The 27191-nt window shown below is 46.6% G+C and overlaps 1 protein-coding gene across 1 annotated transcript in view; it reads left to right on the top strand.

The window, feature by feature from the left end:
* The window catches only part of LOC144479461 (SH2 domain-containing adapter protein F-like), a 309295-nt gene that overhangs the window by 149662 nt on the left and 132442 nt on the right, over positions 1–27191 (top strand). Inside the window, 1 exon segment of the mRNA XM_078198151.1 lies at positions 6693–6908. Coding sequence (XP_078054277.1) covers positions 6693–6908 — 216 coding nt within the window.

Below are 27191 nucleotides of genomic sequence, written 5' to 3'. Positions count from 1 at the left end.
TGTGAAAAAGTTTCTCCTCATATCTCTTTTGCTTCTTTTATTGATTATTTTAACCTGGGTGCTCTGGTTCTCGATCCTTTCACCAATGGGGACAGTTCCTCCCTATCTACTCTGTACAGGCCCCACATGATTTTGAACACCTTGATCAAATCTCCTCTCTGCCATCTTTTCTCAAGGGAAACTAGTCCCATCTCCTCTGACCTATCTTCGTGACTGAAGTTCCTCATTCCTGTATTTTCTGTATCCTCCCTAATGCCTCTGCATCCTTCCTAAAGGGTCTAGAACTGGATGTAATATTCTAGCTGAGGCTGACTAGTGACTAATACAAATTCAACACAATCTCCTTGCTCTTGTACCCATGCCCCTATTAATAAAGCCCAGGATACTGTATACTCTATTAACTTCCCTCTCCACCTACCTTACCACCTTGATGCACCATCAATTCACGAGGACTATAGCGAGTGTGAAATAAAACAGGCTTTTAATCACAAAGAACTGGAACTCACCCTTGTAGCTAGCCTGGTCCAGACTGAGGCAGAGGGGAGGAACCGTTACCTTTATACCTCGATCAGGTGGAAAGGGAGGAGCCTCGGGTCAGGCACAGCAGGGGTGTGTCCAGGCATATAATACATAGTTACAGTGGGTCACCACACACCTTCATTGATGTTTGTACATATACGATCAGGTCGCTCTGCTCCTGTGCCTCTTTTAGAGTTATACCCTTTATTTGATATTGCCTCTCCATGTTCTTCCTGCTAAAATAGATCACTTCACATTTCTCTGCATTGAACTTCATCTGCCACTAGTCTGCCCATTCCACCAACTTGTCCATGTCCTTCTGATGTTCTACACTGTCCTCCAAATGGTTCACAATGCTTCCAAGTTTCATATCATCCACAAACTTCGATATTGTGTCCTGTACACCAAGGTACAGGTCATTGATATACATCAGGAAAAGCAAGAGTCCCAACACCACACCCTGGGAAACTCCCATGATAAACCTTTCTCCAGCATGAAAAGCATCCACTAACCACTACTCTCTGTTTGCTGTCACTCAGCTAATTCCATATCCACTTTGTCATTGCCCCTTTAATTCCGTGAACTCTTCAAGTCTTCCTTCTGCTCCTCTGTACAGCTGAGCCACCCATGGTGCCATGGACTTGGCTCTGGCTGCCCTCCCCAGTTGAACCTTCAATCTCATCCATATTCAGAACTAAATACTGGTTGGAGAGTGGAATGCAGTCAGGGACTCATGCCCTAGCTGCCTGCTCCTTTTTGTCTGTCTAGTTATGACCCCCCTCAACCCCTCCCAACATCTGTTTAAGCTGCAGGGTGACCACATTTATAAACATGCTATCCACATGTCTCTCAACCTCGTGATGCTCCACACCAGCTGCTGCTCAAGTTCCACAACCCAGAGCTCAAACAACTGCAAGTCATAGAGTCATAGAGGTTTACAGCATGGAAACAGGCCCTTTGGCCCAATTTATCCATGCCACCCAGTTTCAACCACTAACCTAGTCCCAATTGCCCACATTTGGCCCATATCCCTCTATACCCATCTTATCCATGTAACGGTCCAAATGCTTTTCAAAAGTTAAAATTGTGATGACGCTTCCCACCCAAGTATTTATCCAGGTCATGGGAAGCATCCTGGAGACCCCACATTGCACAGGTTTGGGAACTCTTGAGACAGGAGCAGCCCTGTCAATTCTCTATTGGGGCAGCATGATGGCACAGTGGTTAGCGTTGCTGTCTCACAGCGCCAGGGACCTGGGTTCGATTCCTGGCTTCAGTCACTGTCTGTGTGGAGCCTGCACGTTCTCCCTGTTTCCGTGTGGGTTTCCTCCGGGTGCTCCAGTTTCCTCTCACAGTCCGAAAGACGTGGTGGTTAAGTGCGTTGGCCATATAAATTCTCCCTCAGTGTACCCGACAGCCGACTGGGGGATTTTCACAGTAACTACATTGCAGTGTTAATGTAAGCCTACTTGTGACTAATAAATGTACTTTACTAACTAATAATCTTCTGACTCTGATTAAAACTTACTGCTGGCAATAAACAATCAAAATATTTGTTAAGTCTGAGACTACCAACAATGTGGGGAAGGGGAGGATGGGGGGTGGAGGGAGGGTCGCTCCAAACAACGCACAGAGCGGCAGATTACAGGAGCAAATCGGGGTTTATTGGTGAATTGTGCTTCTTGCACTCCAGCCCTTGACTGCCTATCGGGGCGAATCCCTGGACAGGTCAACCCTCACACCAGGTCACCTGACCCTCCCTCTTAAAGGGGCTCGCCCCAATACCTAACAAAACTGAGGGACAAAAGGGATACTGCATCAAACAAAAGCAAATCAAAAGGTCAATTTAAAAGATCAAATCAAAATGTGACAAAAGGGGTCAGTCGAGTACCCCAGTCCCCTCGGTGCCCATCGGGCATGGAATGCATCACTTTATATCTGCTCGAATGAAACCTCCATTGATGCCCTCCACCTATAACTAAACACAATTGATATACAATTAACAAACAGTGCATTTTCTTGCATCACGTGATGGTCTTGTTGCTTTGTTTATTTTTAGACCAGATTAAATGGAACAACGTTCACTGCTCCATATCCATCTGCTTTCTTTCAAATGCTCCTCCAGCTGTGACTCATCCTCTCCGAGTGCTAAATCTCAGTGACAGGCTGAAGCTCACAGTGCAGGACAAAGTAGGGGAGAAGATGAGTCAATGAGTAAATATTGATCAGGTTTGGATAGATTCTGGGAAGAAGCCAAGTCAGAGGAAAGCAAGGAGTTCCAACCTTCCGAGGCCCTGGGGGGAGGAATGAGTTGAATGTAAGAGACAGTTCAACGATTCTCAACATAAACACAGTGAGGTTGCAAGGAAGAGGAAGAGTGTACAGGACAGAGTCTATGAGAAACCAGGACATTTGAATTCAAACATTATATAATGAGTCAATCTTCCTCCTTGCATCATTGAAGAATCACAGAATGCCTACAGTGCAGAAGGAGGCCATTCAGCCCATCAATCTGCATCGACAATAATCCCACCCAGACCCTATCCCCCTAACCCCGCGTATTTACCCTGCTAGTCCCCCTGACATTATGGGGCAACTTACCATGGCCCATCAACCTAACCTGCACATCTTTGGACTGTGGGAGGAAATCGGAGCACCCGAAGGAAACCCACGCAGGCACGGGGAGAACATGCAAACTCCACACAGACAGCGACCTGAAGCCAGAATCGAACCCGGGTCCCTGGCGCCGTGAGGCAGCAGTGCTAACCACCATGCCACCGCGTCGCCCCTGATTGCCATAAAAGTGGAATATTTGTGCTTTTTAGCCTGTTACAAGTTCAGAATTTAGCCTCATATACCCTCTTTAGCGCAGTCAATCCCGTCATACATTGTGAGGGTTATCCAGATGACACCTAATCTAACGATTGTAGCGTATTATACAGAAGTATACTATATATACAATAGTATACAAAGACAGAAAATGCTGGATATTCTCAGCAGGTCTGACGGCACCAGTGGAGAGCGAATAGAGCCAACGTTGAAACATTAGCTCTATTCTCTCTCCACAGAGGCTGTCAGACCTGCTGAGATTTTCCAGCATTTTCCATTTTCGTTTCAGATTCCAACATCCACAGTCATTTGTTTTATCAGGTTTTTTGACAGAATGGTACAACCTGGGGATGTAACAATGTACCCCTAACTTGTCACTGAACTAGGTATTGGTATCCTTTACATATCCACATGCATATTTCTCCCAATCTTTTCAAAGGTGAGCCAGAGAGACACCTGATGAGATGAGGTTTGATAAGAATTGTTAATTTATCTATTTAAAGTAAATAAATATATCAATTTAACAGTGAACATGAAAAGGTACAATTGGACCCATTAAGTTCAATCAGTAAAATTTGTTTCCACATAAGAATACAAATGAATTAAAACATTGGGCGGAATTTTCTGTCTTATTTCAAACTAGCTGAGGCGGGAAAGGCAGTGTGGCTGCACTGCTGGCTTTTCCCGTCATATTTTCCAGCACTGGGAGAAAAATGTTTCACGGACTGGGTGAAGCTGCCTCGCTGGCAATGTCGATCCGCCTTCAAGAGGTTGGGTGCCTCGTGCTGGGGGGTGGTGTCTTTCTCCCTGGGGGGGCTGTACTTATCTGTGTGATCCCCCTCCACCCTGCCCCAACAGGATCTCTTTGCTTAGTTCAAGTTGCTCCAAACCTGTTGCAAACCTTGAGGGGAAATCCCAATGTAAGGGGAACGATATATAGGGATGCCTGCTAATAGTATTGAAATGTATTTAAATAAGGTTCCCGACCTTCCTGGGTGTGAACTGCGTTACGTCAAGGGTGGGGGCGATTACATTGCAAGATCTCACCAGCAGGTTTCTCACTCGCGAGATTTTGTCACCATTTACACCCATGGGCGCAAAATCCCAGCCATTGGGCGGGATTCTCCAGTCTCATCCGTGGCGAATGAGAATGGAAAATGTAGCACTCCAGCCAAAGCTCCATTCAACTTTCAGCGGCACTGGAGAATCCCAGTCGCAAACGAGGCCAGAAGATCCCGGCCATCGTGTTTCCCTGTCTTAGTAGATCTTGCTCGACATGAATGGAATAACATCTAACCATCATGCAGCATTCTAACTAATTTTGAGTTTTAAGTTCTAAGCTCATCCTTGTGTGGTTTTTATCTGTAAAAGCCTGACTGTCAGCACCTGGGTTTTTATTTTCTTACAATCTGAGAGGAAGGCCTCCTGTCAAAAAAACTCCCCAGGGCAGCACGGTAGCACACTGCTGCCTCACAGCGCCAGGGACCCGGGTTCGATTCCTGGCTTGGGTCACTCTCTGTGCAGAGTTTGCATGTTCTCCCTGTGTCCGTGTGGGTTATCCTCCGGTGCTCCGGTTTCCTCCCACAGCCCAAAGATGTGCAGGTTAGGTAGATTGGCCATGCTAAATTGACCCAGGTGTCAGGGGGATTAGCAGTGCAAATATGTGGGGTTACGGGAATAGGGCCTGGGTGGGATTGTAGTCAGTGCAGACTCAATGGGCTGAATGGCCTCCTTCTGCACTGTGGGGATTCTATGATTCTATGAAAACAGCCCGGATGAGAGGGCCGCCCAACAGAATCAGTGTGAGGTATTTACTGATTGTGAGACAGGCTAGCCCGCGAGCATTTTAACCACCGTTCATCTGGGTGCTTTCTCATTCTAAAAACATATGTGAATACGCTTTAAAAATTCATTTTAATGTTGCATCTTCCCCAAATTCCTTCTGTGGAAAAATGGTCAGGAAATCCCGTAACCATGGTATAGACACCCCCAGGGAAAGTGCAAGGTTTGCAGTGTTTAGCCTCAGCCAACTTAATCGATCTCAGCTGCTGCAGAAGCGCAAATATAAGTTTGCTGCCCCAGGCTATAGGGAAGGTGAGGTCAACACCCCCACTACGGCCCCCGTTCCATGACCTGGTTACTGTTAGCTGACCTCTGCTTGGAATTATGTCTGTGTGTGTATTGCCCAAGGGCTAGATCACACAATGTTCATTTAAGCTGTGGAAAAACCCCGTCTGTTCAATTATAGAGTCTGTACCTCCAAACGTGGGTTGTTTCTGGGAGAGCCTTTTTGAGTGGGCTGAATGATATATCCATCTTACCCTGTAACTGCTTAAAAAGCGTTTAGACAGTTACATGGGTAAGATGGGTATAGAGGGATATGGGCCAAATGCGGGCAATTGGGACTAGCTTAGGGGTTTAAAAAAAAAGGGCGGCATGGACAAGTTGGGCCGAAGGGCCTGTTTCCATGCTGTAAACCTCTATGGCTCTATGACTGTTGGATGTACAACTAGTGGTAGCACTGAGCTCAATTGAGATGTTGCATTGAGAGCATCACCCAAGGAGTGCCTTGCAGAATGTTAGACTGCGCTGCCCCAAAAGCAATGTAATGGGACCAATATTAAGTCCTACCAAAACAACAACATGCAGTTAGGTAGTGGGCGAGATTCTTCAGCCTCCCAGCCACATGTTTCATAGAATCATAGAACCTCTACAGTGCAGAAGGAGGCCATTCAGCCCATCGTGTCTGCACCGACTACAACCCCACCCAGGCCCTATCCCCGCAACCCCACTAATCCCTCTAACCTATGCATCCCATGAAACAAAGGGGCAATTTAGCATGTCCAATCAACCTAATCTGCATACCTTTGGTGGGAGGAAACAGGAGCACCCGGAGGAATCCCACACAGACACGGGGAGAATGTGCAAACTCCACACAGACAGGGACCCAAGCCAGGAATTGAACCTGGTTCCCTGGTGCTGTGAGGCAGCAGTGCTAACCACTGTGCCACCCTGCCACCCGCTGGCGGGAGGTGGCACGTTGTTTGCTAGCGGTAGGATTCTCTGGTCCCGCCGCTGTCAATGGGAATTCCCATTCCCATTCCCCCAAGCCGGTGGAAAACGCACGGAAGGGGGAGTGCGCTGCTGGCGGGATCGGAAAATCCCGCCGGCATGAATGGCCAGAGAATTCTGGCCAATGTCTTTAATGTTGTATTGGGCTGTTTATCAAACCAAACATGGCACAGTGACTTGCATTTAACCATAAGCCCAATGTGCAAGGCCAATGTGTCTAACAGCTCCAGACTGGGGAGTAACTGTTTCCTTGTTCTGAAATCCCTCCACAGAGTTCCAGAGGAAAGGAGAAAAGAAACGCGGGAAGGGTCTCCAGCTCTACGACACTCCCTATGAGCCTCAGGAAAATGATGCAGAGTCGGACGCTGAGAATGCAGTTGGTCAGAAGATGCGGGAGAGCCGACTTCCTCAAGATGATGAACGGCCAGCGGACGAATACGACCAGCCCTGGGAGTGGAAAAAAGATCACATCTCAAAGGCGTTTGCAGGTAGGTTTTCACCATCTAGTTTTGCGGGCACGCACTCACCTCATCCTCACACTCTACGTATGATGGGTGGCCTGTCACTCAGCAACTGATCCTGTTGCTCTTTAACCTTTTTGAGTTCAGAGGGACCTCGGTGGAGACTGCTCAGATAATCTACAGCCTGATATGTGTGTCTCTCCACGTAGCCCACCAAATTAAGGTGAAATGAGAAGCTCTTCATCTTCTTTCAAGAACCGATGAGTGTTTATCCCGGAGGAGATGTGAATGATGATAAAGTGCTTGACCTGATTCAGTGTGATCACCCAATGCCTGTATGCACTGTTAGTGCTTGCTGGCTGAGGCAGTTCCATTTCCATGTGGCACATTGTCTTCATATCAGTGAGGAGATATAAGGAAAAGAAACTGGAGAAAAGCACTGACTGACCAGGTTACAGTAAAACCAGACCACTTCCTGCCCCTCTCCCAATTTGTTCCTGCTCTCCTCAGCCTCTTGAGGCATGCTGGGATATGATGTCAGTAACGTTTAAAGCTTTGCTGAAGTGATTGTTTTTCATTCGGGAACCTAAGTTTAAGTTTACTTATTATTGTTACATGTAGGCTTACCTTAACACTGCAATTAAGTTACTGTGAAAATCCCCTCGTCGCCATACTCCAGCGCCTGTTTGGCTACACTGAGGGAGAATTTAGCATGGCCAATGCACCTAACCAGTACGTCTTTCGGACTGTGGGAGGAAACCAGAACACCTGGAGGAAACCCATGCAGACACGGGGAGAACATGCAGACTCCGCACCAACAGTGATCCAAGCTGGAAATTGAACCCGGGTCCCTGGTGCTGTGAGGCAGCCATGCTAACCACTGTGTCACCATGTGAACCTGGACAGTGAGTGTTTGCTTAGGCTCAGTCTAGCCTAATCTCATCATTGCCTGACTTCCACCTATGTGCCTTCTAGTGAGGATCATTGACTGACAATCAGGAACTCTGGGCGGAATGTTTTCCTCCTGCCTGTGACGGGAATTGTAGTGGGCAGGACATGGACCATGTAAAGGTTTGTTGAACTCGGGCAGGATTTTCCAACCTTGGGGTGAGGATGGCCGAAAAACCCTGCCCTCTGTCTTTCTCGCTTCTCTGTATCCCTGGGGTAATGAAGCCAATTAATCTGTCTCTCCGTTATACTAGCTCAGCATAGACACTGAAGCCTTATGTAGCTCAGTAACACTATGAGCTGCATTTCTAAACTGACCTCTCTGGATTCTTTAACTTTTGTTGTTCCTAATCGGCGCAACCTGTGGGCCGAAGGGCCTGTTTATGCTGTGGCTTTCTATGTTCTATGTTCTAATCCTCTGATCTTCCCAAGGATAGTTAACTACTTGCTTTAGTCAAGTTTCGCCTTGGCTCAACTGAATTCTCTTAGGTAGAAAGCTATGGGTTGGAGTGTCATTTCAGGACATGAGGACATGTAGACTGGCCCACAGCCAGAGGGAGTGCTGCAGTGTCAGGGGTAGCTGCTATCGGACAAGATATGAAAACCGAAGACTTGTCTGCTCATTCAAGCACAAGTTAAACAGTGTTGTGAGTGTTGGTTTCACAGAATTCAACTGAATTGAGTTGAATTGAATTGACTTATTATTATTGTCACATATATTGGGATACAGTGAAAATTATTGTTTCTTGCGCCATTATTGAGTACATAGGGGAGAAAGAAAGGAGAGGGTGCAGAATGTAATGTTAGAGTCATGGCTAGGGTGTAGAGAAAGATCAGCTTAGTATGTGATAGTTCCAATCAGAAGTCTGATGGCAGCAGGGAAGAAGCTGTTCTTGAGTAGGTTGGTACGTGATCTCACACTTCTGTATCTTTTTCCTGATGGATGAAGGTGGATGAGAGTATGTCTGGGGTGGGATCCTTGATTATGCTGGCTGCTTTTCCGAGGCAGCGGGAAGTGTAGACAGAGTCAGTGGAAGGGATTCTGGTTTGCGTGATGGACTAGGCTGTGTACACGACCCTTTGTATTTTATTGCGGTCTTGGTCAGAGCAGGAGCCATACTAAACTGTGATACATCCAGAAGGGATGCTTTCTATGCTGCATCTGTAAAAATTGTTGGGAGTCGTAATGGACATGCTGAATTTCCTTTGCTTCCTGAGAAAGTAGAGGCGTTGGTGCGCTTTCTTAACTGTAGCATCAACGTGGAGGGACCAGGACAGGCGATCTGAACACCTAGAAACCTGAAAGATGAGTTCTGAGGGACTTCCTATTGTGAACCTAGAGAAAGAGCAAAGTAGCCTCCAATTTAAATAGGTAATGTTAATAGAAAGACTCTGTGCTGAGTGCTGAGCACTTACCTCAGGGAGCTCACTTGTTCAAAGGATTGTGACAGGGAAAGGGCTCGCTACTTCTTTAATGACAAGTGGGGGAGTCATGGAAACAAAACAATGAGACCTAACTGGCTGGAACTGGCATCTCAATTGAAGATATATTCTGGGTTGCTCTCTCCAGAGATAAATTGCTTCTCCAAGCAGCTGTGGCCTTCTAGTTCTCATCCCTAAAGTGTTAACCCTTCAGGCATTCTTATGTGTATAGGGCTGCAGGGGCTAAGAGCTCCGAAAGCTTGTGTGGCTTTTGCTACCAAATAAACCTGTTGGACTTTAACCTGGTGTTGTTAAACTTCTTGCTATCTTCTCTGTCAGCCGCATTTCAGGAAGGGGAGTGTGGGTCTATTGAATTCGCCATTCAGCTGTGAGAGCCTGTTTCTGAAACATAACCCAATTCATGGTCCCTAGCATACGTGTTTCGGTCTCCGTATCACACAACCACCTTCACTGCTCTGGGAAGGAGTGGGACAAGTTGAAAGAGAGCGGGCACAGACTCATTGGCTTACCTGTTTGCTGTATCAATTCTGTGAAAAATAAATTAGGGAGTACCAAAGTGACCATTTCTGGGCTCGGGTTGGTCGAAGTCAAGCAAAATGCCTGAGGTGGCGGCTGTGGTTAAGGGCAGGGCATCTTCTCAAGGCGCCCAAACAGTCACCAACTAAATCACCAGGGAGCTACCCAAGAAGCAGAGGAAATCACAACAGCAAGCCAATTCCACTTACATGCAGTTGGTGCTGACCCAGGTCCACCCCTCCAGCAGGACCTCATCCAAGGCCATGGGTGTCATGAACTCCTTCATCAAGCCTGCCATCCCTCGCACCTCATTCACTGCAACAAGCGCCACACCATCTCGGCCCGAGAGATCCAGAGAGCCATCCGCCTCGTGCTGCCAGGGGAACTGGTCAAACACGCCGTCTCCGAAGGCACGAAAATGGTCACAAAATACACCAACTCCATTTAGGTCAATCATAAAAGCTGGAAAATCTCGGCATGTGTGACTGTCTCCTTGGATAGAGAACAGAGTTAATGTTTCAAGTCTGGATGATGCTTCATCAGAGCTGACAAAGGGTCTGACAAAGAGTCATCCAAATTTGAAATGTTGGCTCTATTCTCTCTCCACATAAACTGTCAAACCTGCTGAGATTTTCCAGCATTTCCTGTTTTTGTTCCCTCGGACCTCATTCTCCTGTGGACTGACTGGTACTATTTGTTTGCAGATTGCATTTTGGTGAGATAGTCACTAATATTACAAGAATAAAGACACTGAAACAGTAGATTTATTCTTGGATTTTTAACTGAGCTACCAAAATAGGCAATTAGTTTGATGTAAAATTAAAGAATACTTTTGTTCCTTCCTTTCTCTGTCTTTATTTAATTTTGTCCCTTGGATAATTCATATTTTTTAATCTTTATTTTTCTTTATTGTTTGAATTTATTAATTTCAGAGGTGGGTACATCTTATTAAAAGTAGGAACTAATATTTACCAGCGAATGGTCAGATCAGAACCTGTTGATTGATGTTAACCTTTGACCTGTAAAACTGTGTCCAAACAGAATGGCTTCTGTGGGCTACAATGCAGCTCACGTGACCTGACAGTGCGGAGTGAATAAGGTCAACTGTGGCACATGTAGAGGTGATGATGGACTCAATCTGTTGATGTTTTTATTCATTTGAGGGACATGGGCGCCGCTGGCTGCCAGTGTTTAGTGTCCACCCCTTGTTGCTCGAGGGCAGTTGAGAGTCAACCACACTGCTGTGGCTCTGGAGTCACGTAGTCCAGACCAGGTAAGAACAGCAGATTTCCTTCCCTAAAGGGCATTAGTGAACCAAATGGGTTTTCCGACAATTTTTTATTGAATTCAAATTCCATCATCTGCCGCAGCGGGATTCGAACACGGGTCCCCAGAACATTAGCTGAGTTTGTGGATGAATATTCTAGCGATAGTACCACTGGGCCATTGCCTCCCCTCTAGTATCAAGCAACAGCTGCAATCCATGGGTCTGTGCTGATTTTCTTCATCTGAATCAAGTGGCTGCATTTTGGCATCGGCGTCCCTGGTCTGGGGAGCAGGATAAGGCGGGCCAGAACTTCCCTAATAAATGTCCAGTTAGCATCCCCCCTCCCCCACTCCTCCTCCCCCCCCCACTCCTCCTCCCCCCCACTCCTCCTCCCCCCACTCGTCCTCCCCCCACTCTTCCTTTCTTCCTCCTCCATCCCCTCCCCCACCCCACCCCCACTCAGGAAATAAGCGACCCAAATGCTAAGTAAGACAAGGAAAATGTTGAGCCTTGCCATGAGGACCCTCTTGGTCGAATAGCTGGCTTGCCTTTCCCTGCTAGAGCACGCGTGTGAAGAATGACTTACAGAATGGATCAGGTACTGGCAGACCGACAGCACCCGGGGGGACGTTAGCCCTGTAATCAGTGGAGGAGGTTGGGTTGCTGCTATTTCCCTAACACTTGATACTATAATGCATTAACGCAAAACTTCTTTACTAAAGAGAAAGAATTATAGCTCTGTATCCGATCTCGTGGGAATTATTAAATGAGCTCTTTCATCCACAGTAATGGAAATCGATGTCAGGTTTAATTTATTTATGAATCTGACCTAGCTGTGACCTGGGGATTTTGAAAAGAAGCATCTTATTATTTTAATGCTTTGTGGAGATTAAAACAAAATTATTCTAGAAGATTAAGAGTTATCCAGGGTCTGAGAATGCTTAGTGTAACAGATTAATTGAGCTCTCTTTCATGTCAATTGCCATAGCTTGTTCCCTTCTCCCCTGTGATACAGCTTGGGATGTATCTTGTGGGCTCTGTTGTTGCTGTGTGTCTCTGTATCGAAGTGGTGATAGGGTTAATAACCTGTCAGACTCCATCTTCATGCAGTGGGATCAGCAGAATCCCTATGGGTTACACAAGAGCATGAGGAAAGCGAGGGACAAATTGAGGTGCATTTGACCCATTGTAGTTCATTTCAGTGCCTTGACTCTCCCCATCGCGGATCGGTCACAGACCACCCTTTTACCCCCCAAACTCGCCCCTCGAAGCTCCTTCATCTATTAACTAAACTGTCCCAACGCGGTTAACCCTCTCTCACCCAAACTCTCCTAACAAAGCTCATCCTTGTGCCGAAAGACCCTTAACAACAACATAGAATCATAGAATCATGTTGGGGAGGTGATGGCCTCGTGGTATTATTGCTAGACTATTAATCCAGAAACTCAGCTAATGTCTGGGAACCCAGGTTCGAATCCTGCCACAGCAGATGGTGGAATTTGAATTAAATTTAAACAATCTGGAATTACGAATCTACTGATGACCGTGAAACCATTGTCAATTGTTGTAAAAACCCATCTGGTTCACTAATGTCCTTCAGGGAAGGAAATCTGCCATCCTTAGCTGGTCTGGCCTACATGTGACTCCAGAGCCACAGCAATGTGATTGACTCTCAAATGCCCTCCAAGGGCAACTAGGGATGGGCAATAAATGCTGGCCAGCCAGCCAGCCAATGTCCCAGAAATGTGCGGGTTAGGTTGAATGGCCAGGTTAAAATTGCCCCTGAGATGCGTAGGTTAGAGGGATTAGCGGGTAAATATGTGGGGGTAGGGCTTGGGTGGGATTGTGGTTGGTGCAGACTCGATGGGCCGAATGGCATCCTTCTGCACTGTAGGGTTTCTATGATTTCTATGATTTCTATGAAATGAATAAAATTATAGCAGAAGAGACCATTCAGCTTGTTGATCCCATGCTGTCTCTCTGCATGGAGCACTCTGGGTGGCACGGTGGCACCATGGTTAGCACTGCTGCCTCACAGTGCCAGGGACCCGGGTTCAATTCCGGCCTCGGGTCACTGTCTGTGTGGAGTTTGCACATTCTCCCCATGTCTGTGTGTGGGTATCCTCCAGGCGTTCCAATTTTCTCCCACAGTCGAAAGATGTGTTTGATTGGCCATGCTAAATTGAGCCTAGTGTCAGGATCATTTTCAGGTTAATATGTGGGGTTATGGGAATAGGACCAGGGTGGGATTGTGGTTAGAATCATAGAAACCTACAGTGCAGAAGGAGGTCATTTGGCCCATCGAGTCTGCATCGACTACAATCCCAGGCCCTATCCCCATAACCCCATGAACATACCCTAGCTAGTTCCCCTGACACTAAGGGACAATTTAGCATGGCCAATCCGCCCAACCCTCACATCTTTGGTCTTTGGTTGGTGCAGACTCGATGGGCCGAATGGCCTCCTTCTGCACTGTAGGGATTCTCTCAGAGCAATTTAGCTAGTCTCATTCCCCTGCCCCTTCCTCGTAACCCTGGAACTTTTCTCGCCTCTACAGCTAATTATCCACATCTTTAATGAAAGCCAGAATTAAATCTTCCTCCAACACACTCCCAAGCAGTGCATTGCAGATCCTAAGCACCCACTGAGTGAAAATGCTTTTCCTCATGTCACCATTGGTTCTTTCGTCGGCAACCTTAAATTGATGTCTCTTGGATCCGGATGGTTCTGATTTTCTCTATCTGCTCTCTCCGGAGGCCTCATAAATTTGAACACCTCTATCCAATGCCCTCTCAACCTTTCTTTAGTCTAAGGAGAACAATCCCTGCTTCTCCAATCACTGAAGTGCCTCATCCCTGTAATCATTCTCGTAAATCTATTCTCCACCCTCTCTTTAAGGCCTTCACATCCTTCCAAAAGTGTGGTGCCTCGAATTGAACACAATACACCAATCGAAGCTGAACTAATGCTTTAGAAAGGTTCACAGTAACTTGCTGGCTTTACTCGTCTCTGCCTCTCTTTATAAAGCACAGGATCCCGAAAGCCTTATTAACCACTTTATTCTTAACTCCTCCTGCCACCATCGCTGATTTATGCCCTTACATTTATGTAGCAACTTTGTGGTAGACCAACATCCAAAGGTATTTCAGAAAGGCATTGTTTATTACGTTTGAGAGAGTAGAAAAGAAATAAATGAGCAGGAAGGAAAAATAAGAAAGCTTGGAGTGGAAATAAAAATATCCTCATGCAGGGAGTTTTCAGGACATTTTTAATACTGGGCACAAAAATGGGCAAGGGATTTTGGGGAGAATGAAGAGGGATAAAAGTGGATCTCCCCCATTCCCCACGCCTGGATTGTAACCTCTGAGATTGCAACCTCTCATCGCAGCTATATACAGTGATCGTGCTACTCATTTATTTGGCAAATGAGTACCATGATCACCGTACTTCTGCATCTTTCCAGACCGTGCCTAGTTATTGACAGTGTGCAGTGTTGCTGGCAGGGAATGTTGGAGGGGGGGAGTGGGGGGAGGGGTGGGGGGGTGGAATTGGAGGACTGACAGCCTCCTGAGACACCCTGAGCAAAGGCAGATGAATAATTCATAGCTCTCCAGCAGGGATCGGCACGCTCACAGCCTACTGCGGAAAGACAGAGAGGGGCTGGAAATTAAGCGCGGTCCACGAGGGATCTTTTATTCTTTCAATCACCGCTGTGTTCAAATCAAGACTCGTTGCGCCATCTCCAACTCCTGATTAAGTTGTTCCCCAGACTTCAAACAGGCGAGATTCCTCAAGTCACCCAGTCTTCCCCTCCTCCTTCTAAAAACACAAGCTCCAGAACATCTCCTTGCTCCTTCCTCATTGCTTCACCAACCCTTTTCAACCTTGACTATGTCCTACACTGGGAACATCCCCAGACCACTTTGTTTTCAGTTGTTAACCTTTTTGATAGGATAACGCCATGTGGCAGTCATGTGTTTTTTTTTCTGTAGTAGTTTTTCTGCAGTGAATCTGTACAGCCTCAAAAACACTACCCTCCTCCACCCACCCCACACACTCCCCAACCCCACCACATCCAGTACCACAACAGGTTAGAGCGGTCGGCGAAGATTTTATAAAATGCCCATTCCCACCAGGAGAGCCCCACTCCTTCCTCTCCTGATGGTGCTAAGTTATCTCAGGATGCAGTGCTACAGATGTCCACAACCCGGTCACCTTCGTGTTGAACCCAGACAATGGGTGTGATCTTTGCAGCCGTTCACTGTGGCGAGGTCGGAGAATTTGGCCAAATCTCCATTCCCTGCTCATTTATTTCTTTTCTACTCTCCATTCCCTGCAGCGGGATGGGAAAATCCCGCTGGTGTGAACGGTGGTAACATTCTGGTCAGTAAGTTTCACATAACTATTTGACCACTGGAGGCATCGCATCCATGTCCAACCCTTTTGAGTTAACCAAGTAAACTAAAGAGGGCAAACCCCTTAAAGGGATACTGTCCTGGACAAAAACAAATCACAAATAAAACTTAAAATGCCAAGCCAAAATGTGATTAAAGGGGTCGATAACGTACCCATTCTCTGGGGTGCCCAACAGGCACAGAAAGCCTCAAGGGTTCCAATGGACATTGCATGCTTCCTCTCCAGGGACTCCCAGCCGTGATAGAGGGGCAGGCAGTCACGTCGGATGATTCACTTGGTCGCCCGCTGCCTCACATCCATATTCAAAATGTTACTCAGCAAGATCCAATAATTACGTTTGCAAGGAACAATCTTCCTTTCCAATACCACCAAATGAGCTGATTATTGTATATTTTATATACTTGATTTACCACAGAACAAAAGTGCTGAAACTAGTTTCTATGTTGTGGAGATGCTGGTGTTGGACTGGGGTGGGCACTGTAAGAAGTCTCACAACACCAGGTTAAATCCAACAGGTCTATTTGGAATCATGAGCTTTCGAAGCGCTGCTCCTTCATCAGGTGAGTCACTCACCTGATGAAGGAGCAGCGCTCTGAAAGCTCGTGATTCCAAATAAACCTGTTGGACTTTAACCTGGTGTTGTGAGACTTCTTACTAGTTTCTATGTGTGAGAGCTTTCTAGTGCTTTAAAATAGCTCTGCAATCACTAAATGTCCGCACTCATGCCAGCAGCTCAGACTTCTGGATCTTTCTACAGCTTTGTTTACTTTTCTCTGAATCCACACCCAAGCTGAACCAATCAAGCAAAGTGAGTATCAATAAGAAAAGAGACTCACATAATCGAACACAGAACAAGCGAACACTACCAACATCCCTGATATCTGTCCTGAACCTGCCTTTTAGTGGTTCATGTCTATGTCTCACTGTCCTTACTCTGCTTCAATGTTGAATAGTACTCAGGATGAAGCTTTCTTTCAGAGCCTATAGATCTGATATGGATCAAGATGGGCTGAATGGCCTTCCTAATATGTATATTTGTACCTACTTTCTGTCAGAGGTCACTGGACAATAATCAAGCAGGAAGTCCTAGGTGCTTTATTTTCTCTCTACCATTGTGTAGGGACATTAGCCTAGTAATAAAATGCTGTCTAAAGTGCGGATTAATGGGGTTAACTCACCGCAGATGAGGGACAGATAGTGGGATCTTTCTAGTCTGTATGTCTTCATGGCACATTATTCAGTGCACGCACTCGCTGCACGATAAAGGATCCCTGCAGTGTAGTGCTTTTATACAGTAGAAAAGATGTTTATGTTTTTTTCTCCCTTCAGTAATCCATTACTGTCTTCCTGAGTTAACGTACGATCCATCTGTCATCCAACCAGTTTGTAAGTTAAAGACAAAGCTCGCCTGAGGGAGTCAGTGTGTAAACGCACTCTGGTTTGGTATTGAGTTGCAGAAGCCAGAGAAGTCACTAATTGAGTTCTTGATCTGCAATCAATTGGCTGTCCTGGTTATGGCTGACGCTTAGGCCCTACAACTGGGCTCAGATCTACTTTTGGGGGGCAGGGGGGGGGAGAGAAATAATTACTATCTGTCCCTTTCGCACACACGTGTGCGGATATCGAGTTCGATTGTACTGAGAAGCGATGCATCATATGGTTGAATAGGTCGTAGGCACTCACTATCTGGTGTGGTGGCTGGACAGTGGCTGAGGCAGTAGAACTGGAAAAGGCATTCAGCCCCTCGCAAGGGGGTCGGGGGGAGTGGGGGAGAGAATGAAACATTAAGGATCAAATTGACATTTCATCAATGGTTCTTTTAACATTAATGACATGAGGTAGCAGAGAATGAGGCATGGGGGGGGGGGGGGGGGGGGGTGGTCTGAAATGGGAGGGTTACTACAGCACAGATTGATGACCACTCAATGCCCAGCTCCCCGCAGTGAGATCATCTCCTCATTAATCATTACTTACGGCAACGGGGGTCCCGGGGAATTAAAATGTTCTCGTCGTGTCCTGAATTGCAGCTATTCTCAGTCTAAGATCTGACATGGGGGAAATGGAAGAAAAGCAGCCGTAACCCACTTGAGTTTTTCCGCAGAGAAGCCAGCCGTCCCTATCAGCTGATGTGTTCATTACAGCAACAACAGATAGCGGATAAGGACAGAATGGTAGGTTAGCTCAGCCTGAGCTCTGCCACACAGCTGACACTATCTGAACAATGGAATTCTAACAGTCCAATCCAGGAGAGCACGGCTAGCCAGCAAGATAAATAGGCCTCTCTCCCAGCTGATCTTTCTCAGATAACCTCCTTCTGCTTCATGCTGCTCTGTCATCTGATTGCTCTGTTAGTTTTTTTTCCATTTGATCCACATATCTCTCCATTTTAAACCTGTGCATTTGTGCTCCTATTGACTTCGAAGTTGTCTAAATGTCCAGAATCTATTTTATTCTGTCTTTGCTTACTTATTTTCCCAGCAATCTGAATTCCTTTTGCAGCCATCGAAAGCTCTAGGGGGAATAGAACATTCTTGTTGCCATACTCCCTCCCCTCCTGACTGGTGCTTGAGGGTGTGGGGGGCGGGGGGCAGTGCCTCCAGGCACCGTCCCCTTCCCTCACTTCTCCTCAGCTGTGTATCTGTCCTTTGTGCGCATAGTAAGAAGTTTAACAACACCAGGTTAAAGTCCAACAGGTTTATTTGGTAGCAAAAGCCACACAAGCTTTCGGAGCTCTAAGCCCCTTCTTCAGGTGAGTGGGAATTCTGTTCACAAACAGAGCATATAAAGACACAAACTCAATTTACATGAATAATGGTTGGAATGCGAATACTTACAACTAATCAAGTCTTTAAGAAACAAAACAACGTGAGTGGAGAGAGCATCAAGACAGGCTAAAAAGATGTGTATTGTCTCCAGACAAGACAGCCAGTGAAACTCTGTGGGGGTTACAAATAGTGTGACATGAACCCAATATCCCGGTTGAGGCCGTCCTCGTGTGTGCGGAACTTGGCTATCAGTTTCTGCTCAGCGACTCTGCGCCGTCATGTGTCACGAAGGCCGCCTTGGAGAACGCTTACCTGAATATCAGAGGCCGAATGCCCGTGACCGCTGAAGTGCTCCCCAACAGGAAGAGAACAGTCTTGCCTGGTGATTGTCGAGCGGTGTTCATTCATCCGTTGTCGCAGCGTCTGCATAGTTTCCCCAATGTACCATGCCTCGGGACATCTCCACATCATGACTTTGTGCGCATGGACCGGGGTTTGATTTGATTTATTATTGTCACATGTATTGGGATACAGTGAAAAGTATTGTTTCTTGCGCGCTATCCAGACAAAGCATACTGTAGGGTCCGTTCATTCATTCGAATAGACGAGAGGACAGCACTTGGTGCAAGTTTTAAAATTGTTTTCTTTTATTGAACAAAACTTAAAAAAACAATTAACATGACAGAAGCAAGAAGAGAGTGAACTTGGAGACTAGCTTCACAGCCAGGCCCTGTACAAAAACATGTACTGAAATGAGCGAAGTCTGAGAATTGAACTGAATTAAACATGTACTGAAATGAAAATATATTTCAATCCTTATCTCGTTATCGGAAGCGTCTTTCATATGCTGTCTCCATTTAGGAAAACAAGTCTTGTAGCTGCTGTTATCAAAAACCTGTTTTGCCTCCATTATGTACCCTTTAGGAATGCAGCCAATTTCTAGCTAACCCAGCATGCCTTCTGAGTTTTAAAATGTAGTCAAGTTAGCAGTATAAATTGCAACGGCAGAAATATCTTAAAATGAAGTCTTTGCATAGACTGAAGTAAACAGGGCTAAGCATACGTAGGATCTCTCACATACCATACATAGAGAAGGAAAGGAGAGGGTGTAAAATGTAGCGTTACTATCATAACTAGGGTGTAGAGAAAGGTCAACTTAATATAAGGTAGGTCCATTCAAAAGTCTGATGGCAGCAGGAAAGAAGCAGTTCTTCAGTCGGTTGGTACGTGACCTCGGACTTTTGTATCTTTTTCCCGACAGAAGATGGTGGAACAGAGTATGCCCGGGGTGCGTGGGGGCCTTGATTATGTTGGCTGCTTTTTCGAGGCAGCGGGAAGTGTAGACAGAGTCACTGGATGTGAGGCTGGTTTGCGTGATGGACTGGGTTCGTTCATGACCCTTTGTAGTTTCTTGTGGCCTTGGACCGCAATTTGGAGGCTATTTAGCCTGAGGTGATATCACCGCTAAATCTGATCATTCCGCACAAAATTGGAGCAGAAGCTAGCCATTCAGCCTCTCAGACCTGCTTCCGCCATTCGATAAGATCATGGCTGATCTGGTTGTGGTCTCAACTCCACTCTCATGTCTACACTGCCCTCCCCTTCCCCCCGCCCCCGCCCCCCCATAACCCTTGACCCCCCCCCCCTCCCCCCCGGCCCCCCGGCCTTGTTAATCAAAAATCTGTCTAACTTTGCCGTGAATAAATTAAATGACCCAGCATCCACTACTCTCCGGGAAAGAGAATTGCATACACTAATAACCCTTTGAGAGAAAAAATTTCTCCTCATCTCCATCTTAATGAGAGACCTCTTAAACTGTGTTGCCTGGTTCCAGTCTCTCCCACAAGTGGAACCATCCTCTGGGTATCCATCCCATCAAATCCCCTCAAGATCTTATATGTTTCAGTTATTATCCTAAACTCTGATAGGTATAAGCCCAACCCGTTCAATCTTTCTTCAGGAGACAAGCCCTCATCTCAGGATTGAGTCAAGTGGGCCTTCTCCAAACTGCTTCTAACACAATTATGGCCGGAATTCTCTGACCTCACCCGTGGCTGGGATTCTCTGATCCCAGCCAAGGTTCCCTCTAAAGAGATGGAGGAGGAGAAGGCAAATTTCCTCAGAACTGACTTACCAACTGTGCAGAAAACTGTATCTTACTCCAAATGCCAACTTAATTCTACTTCTGGAAGAAACAAAAGGATGTTGAACAGTCAGGGTAATGAAGAATACATTTGCTTTCTGATTGGTGGGGGAAATGTGGGCATGTTGGGTATCCAATGGCAGGTGTGTGGGGACAGGATGTCATGTGATGTCACTTCCAGGGCTATGCCCCCATCAAAATGGCCAATCCTGCAAGAAAGAATTGGTTGCTGTGGCCCAGATTTAGAGAAAGAGGAAAACAGCCAGTGAACCCACTAATAATCACTCGGCGATTATTCCTACCAGAAGGCGTGAGCAGGCGGAAAGCATTGGACTTGGCTGTGATGCATGTGGCAGTCGAACAGCTGGCTGGCCTTCACTGTTTCAGGCACAAACCTGATGGGGCAGCTCACTGTGGAAATGTTGCTCAGCCAAGGTTCCCTATACAGAGGCGGGGGAGGGGAAGGTGAATTTCCTCAGAACTTCTCGTGCTCCACTTGCTCAGCCAGGTCTACGTTCAGCAGAAACCCCATTTGCACATGTAACTGAGGTTACTGCAGAGGTCGTGGTGGAGGAGGACAGAATACGCAGGACTGAATGCCTGCAGAATAAATTTATCAAAATAAGGATGTTTATCAGAATAAGGCCTGATGAGTTTTAAACAGGACCATTTATTTGTGGGATATGGGTGTCATTGGCTGGCCAGCATTTATTGCCCATCCCTAGTTGCCCGAGGGCAGTTGAGAGTCAACAACGTTGCTGTGGCCCTGGGGTCACATGTAGCCCAGACCAGGTAAGGACGGCAGATTTCCTCCTCTAAAAGAATCAGATGGGTTTTTTTCGACAATGGTTTCATGGTCATCAGTAGATTCTTAATTCCAGATATTTTTTGTACCGAATTCAAATTTCACCATCTGCTGTGGTGGGATTTGAACTCAGGTCCCCAGAACATTAGCTGAGTTTCTGGATTAATAGTCTAGCGATAATACCACTAGGCCATTGCCTCCCCTCTGAGTACTGTCTATTCTTCAGTATCTAATCTAGGTTGATACTCCAACGTAGTGCTGAGGGTATGTTGCTCCACTGGGGGTGTTTGTCTCTTGAATAAGATAGCCTCCCTAAGTGTCCCTATTGATATTAAAGATCTTATGGTATATTACAAAGTTAAGAGAGCATTCTTCAGTGTGCAGACCAAGGTTCCACCCACAAATAAAACCACCAGAAACCAAAACACATTCTGATAGCTGCACATTTTTTAGTTTATTTATTAGTGTCACAAGTAGGCTTTCACTAACACTGCAATGAAGTTACTGTGAAAATCCCCTAGTTGCCACACTTCGGATACACTGAGGGAGAATTTAGCATGGCCAATACACCCAACCAGCACGTCTTTCGGACTGTGAGAGGAAATCGGAGCACCCGGAGGAAACCCACGCAGACACGGGAAGAACGTGCAAACTCCACACAGACAGTGACCCAAGCCGGGAATCGAACCCTGGTCCCTGGCACTGTGAGGCAGCAGTGCTAACCACTGTGCCACTATTCTGTCCCAGTGGGAGATTGCTTGTTTACCTGCTGGGAATTGTCAGAGCGCTTTCAATTCTGTCTGCCTCGGATGCGAATGTCTCCGAGACCTTTCGATTTGATGAGGTACTATATAAATATACAGCAGTACCTGTTTATTTTATGAGCCCTCTCTTTGTTATATGGCAGTTTCTGAAGTACCTGACACCCATGGAGACCAGCCTTTGAATAATAGGTCTGTTCTTTGAGGATGCTGCAGAATTACAGACTGGTGGAAGAGTGGTTTATAAACTCTGAAATCATTGCAAAGCGAACTTGCCCTCATTGGCTTGTTATGGAATCACTGCCTAGGGAAGGACTGCATTTGATTCTCAGCTTCTCAGAGCGACGCACACAGCAAGGAGCAGGGCTGTATTTTGAAACAAAGACCTTTTTGAACTAAGACAAAAGGTGTGATTTCGATGTGGATTTTCCACAACTGTAATGAAAGGAAAATAGCCCATTGCGATTCTATATAATGGATGTGAGGCAGCTGAACTTGCAATTCAGTCCTCTGGAAATAAAAGTCAACCAGCTTGTTTACTGAACAGTGGCACAGTGGTTAGCAGTGCTGCCTCACAGTGCCAGGGACCCGGGTTCGATTCCCAGGTCACTGCCTGTGCAGAGTCTGCACGTTCTCCCTGTGTCTCCGTGGGTTTCCTCCAGGTGCTCCGGTTTCCTCCCACAGTCCGAAAGATGTGCTGGTCAGATGCATTGGCCATGCTAAATTCTCCCTCAGTGTACCCAAACAGGTGCCAGAGTGTGGCAACTAGGGGATTTTCACAGTAACTTCATTGCAGTGTTAATGTGAACCTACTTGTGACACTAGTAAATAAACTTAAGAAAAAGGGTATCTAATCCATTAGGAATGAAGAGAAGGAGTTTGAACCACAGGTTAAGAGTACTGGGAAATCCTACCCTTTCTAATTTGATGTACATTAAGTCACACCAGTTCTGCACAGTCGATGGTGATAAATTTTACAGCTGCATTGCTGTGTCCACAATTTCCGAGCCTCATTCAGGGTTTAAAATTGAATAAAATGAGGAATGTTGATCATGGAAATGTCTCAGGTGTATATGAGTGCTCGCCTCAAGGTCAGATGTTTGGGGATCATTAAACGCACTGCCCACCCGCTCCCCCCAGGATGGGCTGCTGCCTCAACCCATCCAGGTTCATCAAGATGTTGCCTGGTCTGGAGGGCATTGGCAATGAGGAGAGGTTCAATAAACTAGGATTGTTTTCACTGGAAAGGCTGAGGGGAAACCTGATAGAGGTCTACTAAATTGTCAGAGGCATAGACAGGGTGGATTGTCAGAGGCTTTTTCCCAGGGTGGAAGTGTCAATTACAAGGGGGCTCAAGGTGAGAGGGGGAGAAGGAGATGTGGGGGTCAGGGGGGGGAGTTTTTCACGCAAAGAGTGGTGGGTGCCTGGAACATGCTGCCAGAGGAGGTGGTGGAAGCAGGCACATTACCAACATTTAAGAGTCATCTGGATGGGTACATGAATGCGGAGGGAATAGAGGGTTATGGACCGGGTAAGGGCAGAAGTTACAGCTTAGTTACAGCATCATGATCAGCATGGGCTTGGAGGGCCGAAGGGCCTTTTCATAGATAGATCATAGAATCCTACAGTGCAGAAGGAGGCCATTTGGCCCATCGAGTCTGCACTGACAACAATCCCACACAGGCGCTATCCCCATAACCCCACATATTTACCTTGCTAATCCCCCTGACACTAAGGGGCAATTTAGCATGGCCAATCAACCTAAGTCGCACATCTTTCAGACTGTGGGAGGAAACCGGAGCACCCAGAGGAAACCCACACAAACACGGGGAGAATGTGCAAACTCCACACAGACAGTTACCCGAGGCCGGAATCGAACGCGGGTCCCTGGCGCTGTGAGGCAGCAGTGCTAAGCGCTGTGCCACCGTACCGTCTCTGTTCGTGTGCTGTACTTTCTTCTTTGTTCACTGAGTGAATTTAGTCCTTTTCTCATTGGGTGACAGAGATGAAACGAAAGTCGAGGAGAGCTGGGAGCATTTTGCTTTCCTTTCAGAAGCTGGGCGGAGCTCACTTTTGTCACTGCCTCGGTTACCAAGTCACAATTGGCCTTCACGTCGACACAGGTTATTCACAAATTGCCTCCTTTGTGTATACTCTGCCACGGCAAAGGAAGTGCTGAGGAGAACAGTTTCTGATTGGAAGAAGGGTGTCCTCCTCGTGCCAGATTGTGAACTCGTTCTTAATGGGCAACTTGTCAATCCCCCTCTCCACCAACAGCCCCCCCCCCCCACCCCCGCCACACACACACACACAACCAACTGAAAATGTCTCACCGCAGCAATGACACTTCATCTGTCGTCCCGGTGGGAAGCTGAACAAACTCGTTTCTGACATCGGCAGGTGGGCTGATGTGACAGGCAGTCCCTGGGATTTGATCTGTCAAACATCTGGTTCAAGGCAGGCATCACGCGGGCCTGTTATATTGGGCCACTTTAATTAGTTACCTCAGTTGCGCTCACTCAGGCCTGAAGCAATGGCTTAATGGCCCTCCGCAGAAAATGTACAAGCACGGATAATATCTATCAGTGGGGGAAAAAAATAGTTGACCCTTGACAAAATTGGTAATTCTTAAAAAGGATAATGGTAACAGAGAGGGCAGAAGCTGTTGTCTGTGTCTTACCTGTGATTTATTATTAATTTGACATGGTTTTGCACTTTGCTGGTCTGAATTATTTATGAGCTTTGAGCCTCCGCTGTCTGACAAAATTACCCGCTTCCATTCCAGAGACGCAAAGCCTAGTTAGAGTGGTTTCCCTGTCAAAGGATTGGGAATTAGTTTGTGGAAAATGAGATTTCTACTCCAGCCTCGTCTCCTCTCCCACCTGGGACTTATGAATGTGTCCTCCTGTGTTTTCTTCCCCCATTAAGCGACCTCCCATCCTCCAATTCTAACCTGTCCCCTCTTTGTCTTTCCTGAACGGAGAGTTTGCACATTCTCTGCGCGGATTTCCTTCGGGTGCTCTGGTTTCCTCCCACAGTCCAAAGATGTGTGGGTTAGTTGGATTGGCCATGCTAAATGGCCCCTTAGTGTCCTGGGATGCGTGGATTACAGGGACTAGCGGGGTAAATATGTAGGGTTATGGGGATAAGGCTAGGTGGGATTGTTGTTGATGCAGACTCAATGGGCCGAATGGCCTCCTTCTGCACTGTAGGGATTCTGTGATTTTATGAATCTCGCTTGTTCAGTCGACACCGCGTTGCCCCTTGCTACCTCATTCACTCGCCCATTCTTCAAATTAGTGCCCAGATGCTGATTTTGGCTGAGGTGCTGGCAATGGGGCTTTTGCAGCTGAGTGCGACTGTGGGTGATTGTCCCTTTGAGGGCAATAGGTCACCTGGCTTGGGGGACCACTTGGGACTGAGAATGGGTAATCACCACAGGGGGTGGAGTTCTCTCTTAGGCAGAACACATTCTGATGGCTTGTAGTATACATGTAGGGACTGGGGTAGCTTGCTGCAGGCTGCTCAAGGACAGAGTTCCTGTACATTTCTTCCTTGTTGGTAAATACCCTTTGCCTTTTCTGAATCTCGCTCATTCAGCAGACATTGCGTATCCTGTTGTTAATGAAGTCCATAGCATGCATCATCACAGCAACCTCCTTCCCTTCCAACATAGAATTACATACCAGAATGAGTGGGTTGTCTTATGAGGGAACCAAAAGAGAAAATGCTGGAAAATCTCAGCAGGTCTGGCAGCATCTGTCAGGAGAGAAAAGTGCTGATGTTTCAAGTCCAGGTGACCTGTTGTCAAAGCTCATGAGGGAAGGTTGGACAGACTGAGCTTGTTTCACTGGAGTTTAGAAGAGTGTGGGGTGAAGTATGTAAGAACCGGTTTTGACAAGATGGATGTGAAATGAGTGATTCCCTTTTGTGAGTGATTCCAGATCAAGGGGGCACTGTTTTAAACACAGTAAGAAGTTTAACAACACCAGGTTAAAGTCCAATGGGTTTATTTGGTAGCCTTAAGGCTCCGAAAGCTTGTGTGGCTTTTGCTACCAAATAAACCCGTTGGACTTTAACCTGGTGTTGTTAAACTTCTTACTGTGTTTACCCCAGTCCAATGCTGGCATCTCCACATCAGCACTGTTTTAAAGCCAGGGGTTGCCCTCATGTGACAGAGACGAGGAGAATTTTTTCTCTGAGTGTTGTGCGATTTTGGAACTCACTGCCTCAGAGGGGGGTGGAAGCGGGTCACTGAATATTTTTAGGGCGCAGGATAGATTTTTGTTGGACAAGGGAATCAAAGATTGTCGGGTGTAGATGGAGAATGTGGAACTCAACACAAGCAGATCAGCCATGCACTTACTGAATGGTGGAGCAAGCTTGAGGGGCCGAATAACCTTTGTTTGTTCATAGGTACATTTACAGCACAGAAATAGCCTATTCGGCCCAAACCAGCCCGTTCTGCTGTTTGTGCTCCACATATGCCTTTGCCCAACCTGGTTCAGCCCACTATACCTATTGGTATAACCTGTTCCTTTATTCTTCATGAACTAATCTAGACTTTCCTTCAAGTCATTTGTGTTATTCCCCTCAACTATTTCATTTGGCAGTGAGTTCCATATTCTCAGCACGCTGGGTATCATAGAATCATAGAATCCCTACAGTGCAGAAGGAGGCCTTTGGCCCTTCAAGCCTGCATTCACTCTCCGACAGAGCATTTACAACGTCCTATCTCCATAACCCCATGTATTTACCCAGCTAATCCCTGTAACCTATTCATCTTGGGACATGAGGGGGTAATTTATCATGGCCAATACACCTAGCTTGCACATCTTTGGAGTGTGGGAGGAAACCGGAGCACCCGGAGGAAGCCCACGCAGACACGGGGAGAATGTGCAAACTCCACACAAACAGTCACCTGAGGCTGGAATTGAACCGGGATCCCTGGTGCTGTGAGGCAGCAGTGCTAACCACTGTGCCACCGTGCCGCCCTTAAAAGATAAAAAGGTTTCTCATGAATTCTTTATCATTGATCATCCTCTATCTATTGTCCAGTTTTGGATTCCTCGTCAAAAGCATTTTGTAGAAGGAATCACAAGATTGTGGCTAAGAGTAAGAGCTCTCATGAATATATTCTCACCCTCTTCTCTACCTAGAGCCTTGAGACTCAATGCAGTACCTCAACTACCAACTCAACAGATACCGGACATCAAAGCTGAGCCTCCAGTCTCTCGAGTCCAGGA

The sequence above is a fragment of the Mustelus asterias genome, chromosome 26, assembly GCF_964213995.1.
Source record: "Mustelus asterias chromosome 26, sMusAst1.hap1.1, whole genome shotgun sequence".
Taxonomy (NCBI): domain Eukaryota; kingdom Metazoa; phylum Chordata; class Chondrichthyes; order Carcharhiniformes; family Triakidae; genus Mustelus; species Mustelus asterias.
This window is presented reverse-complemented; position numbering and strand designations above follow the sequence as displayed.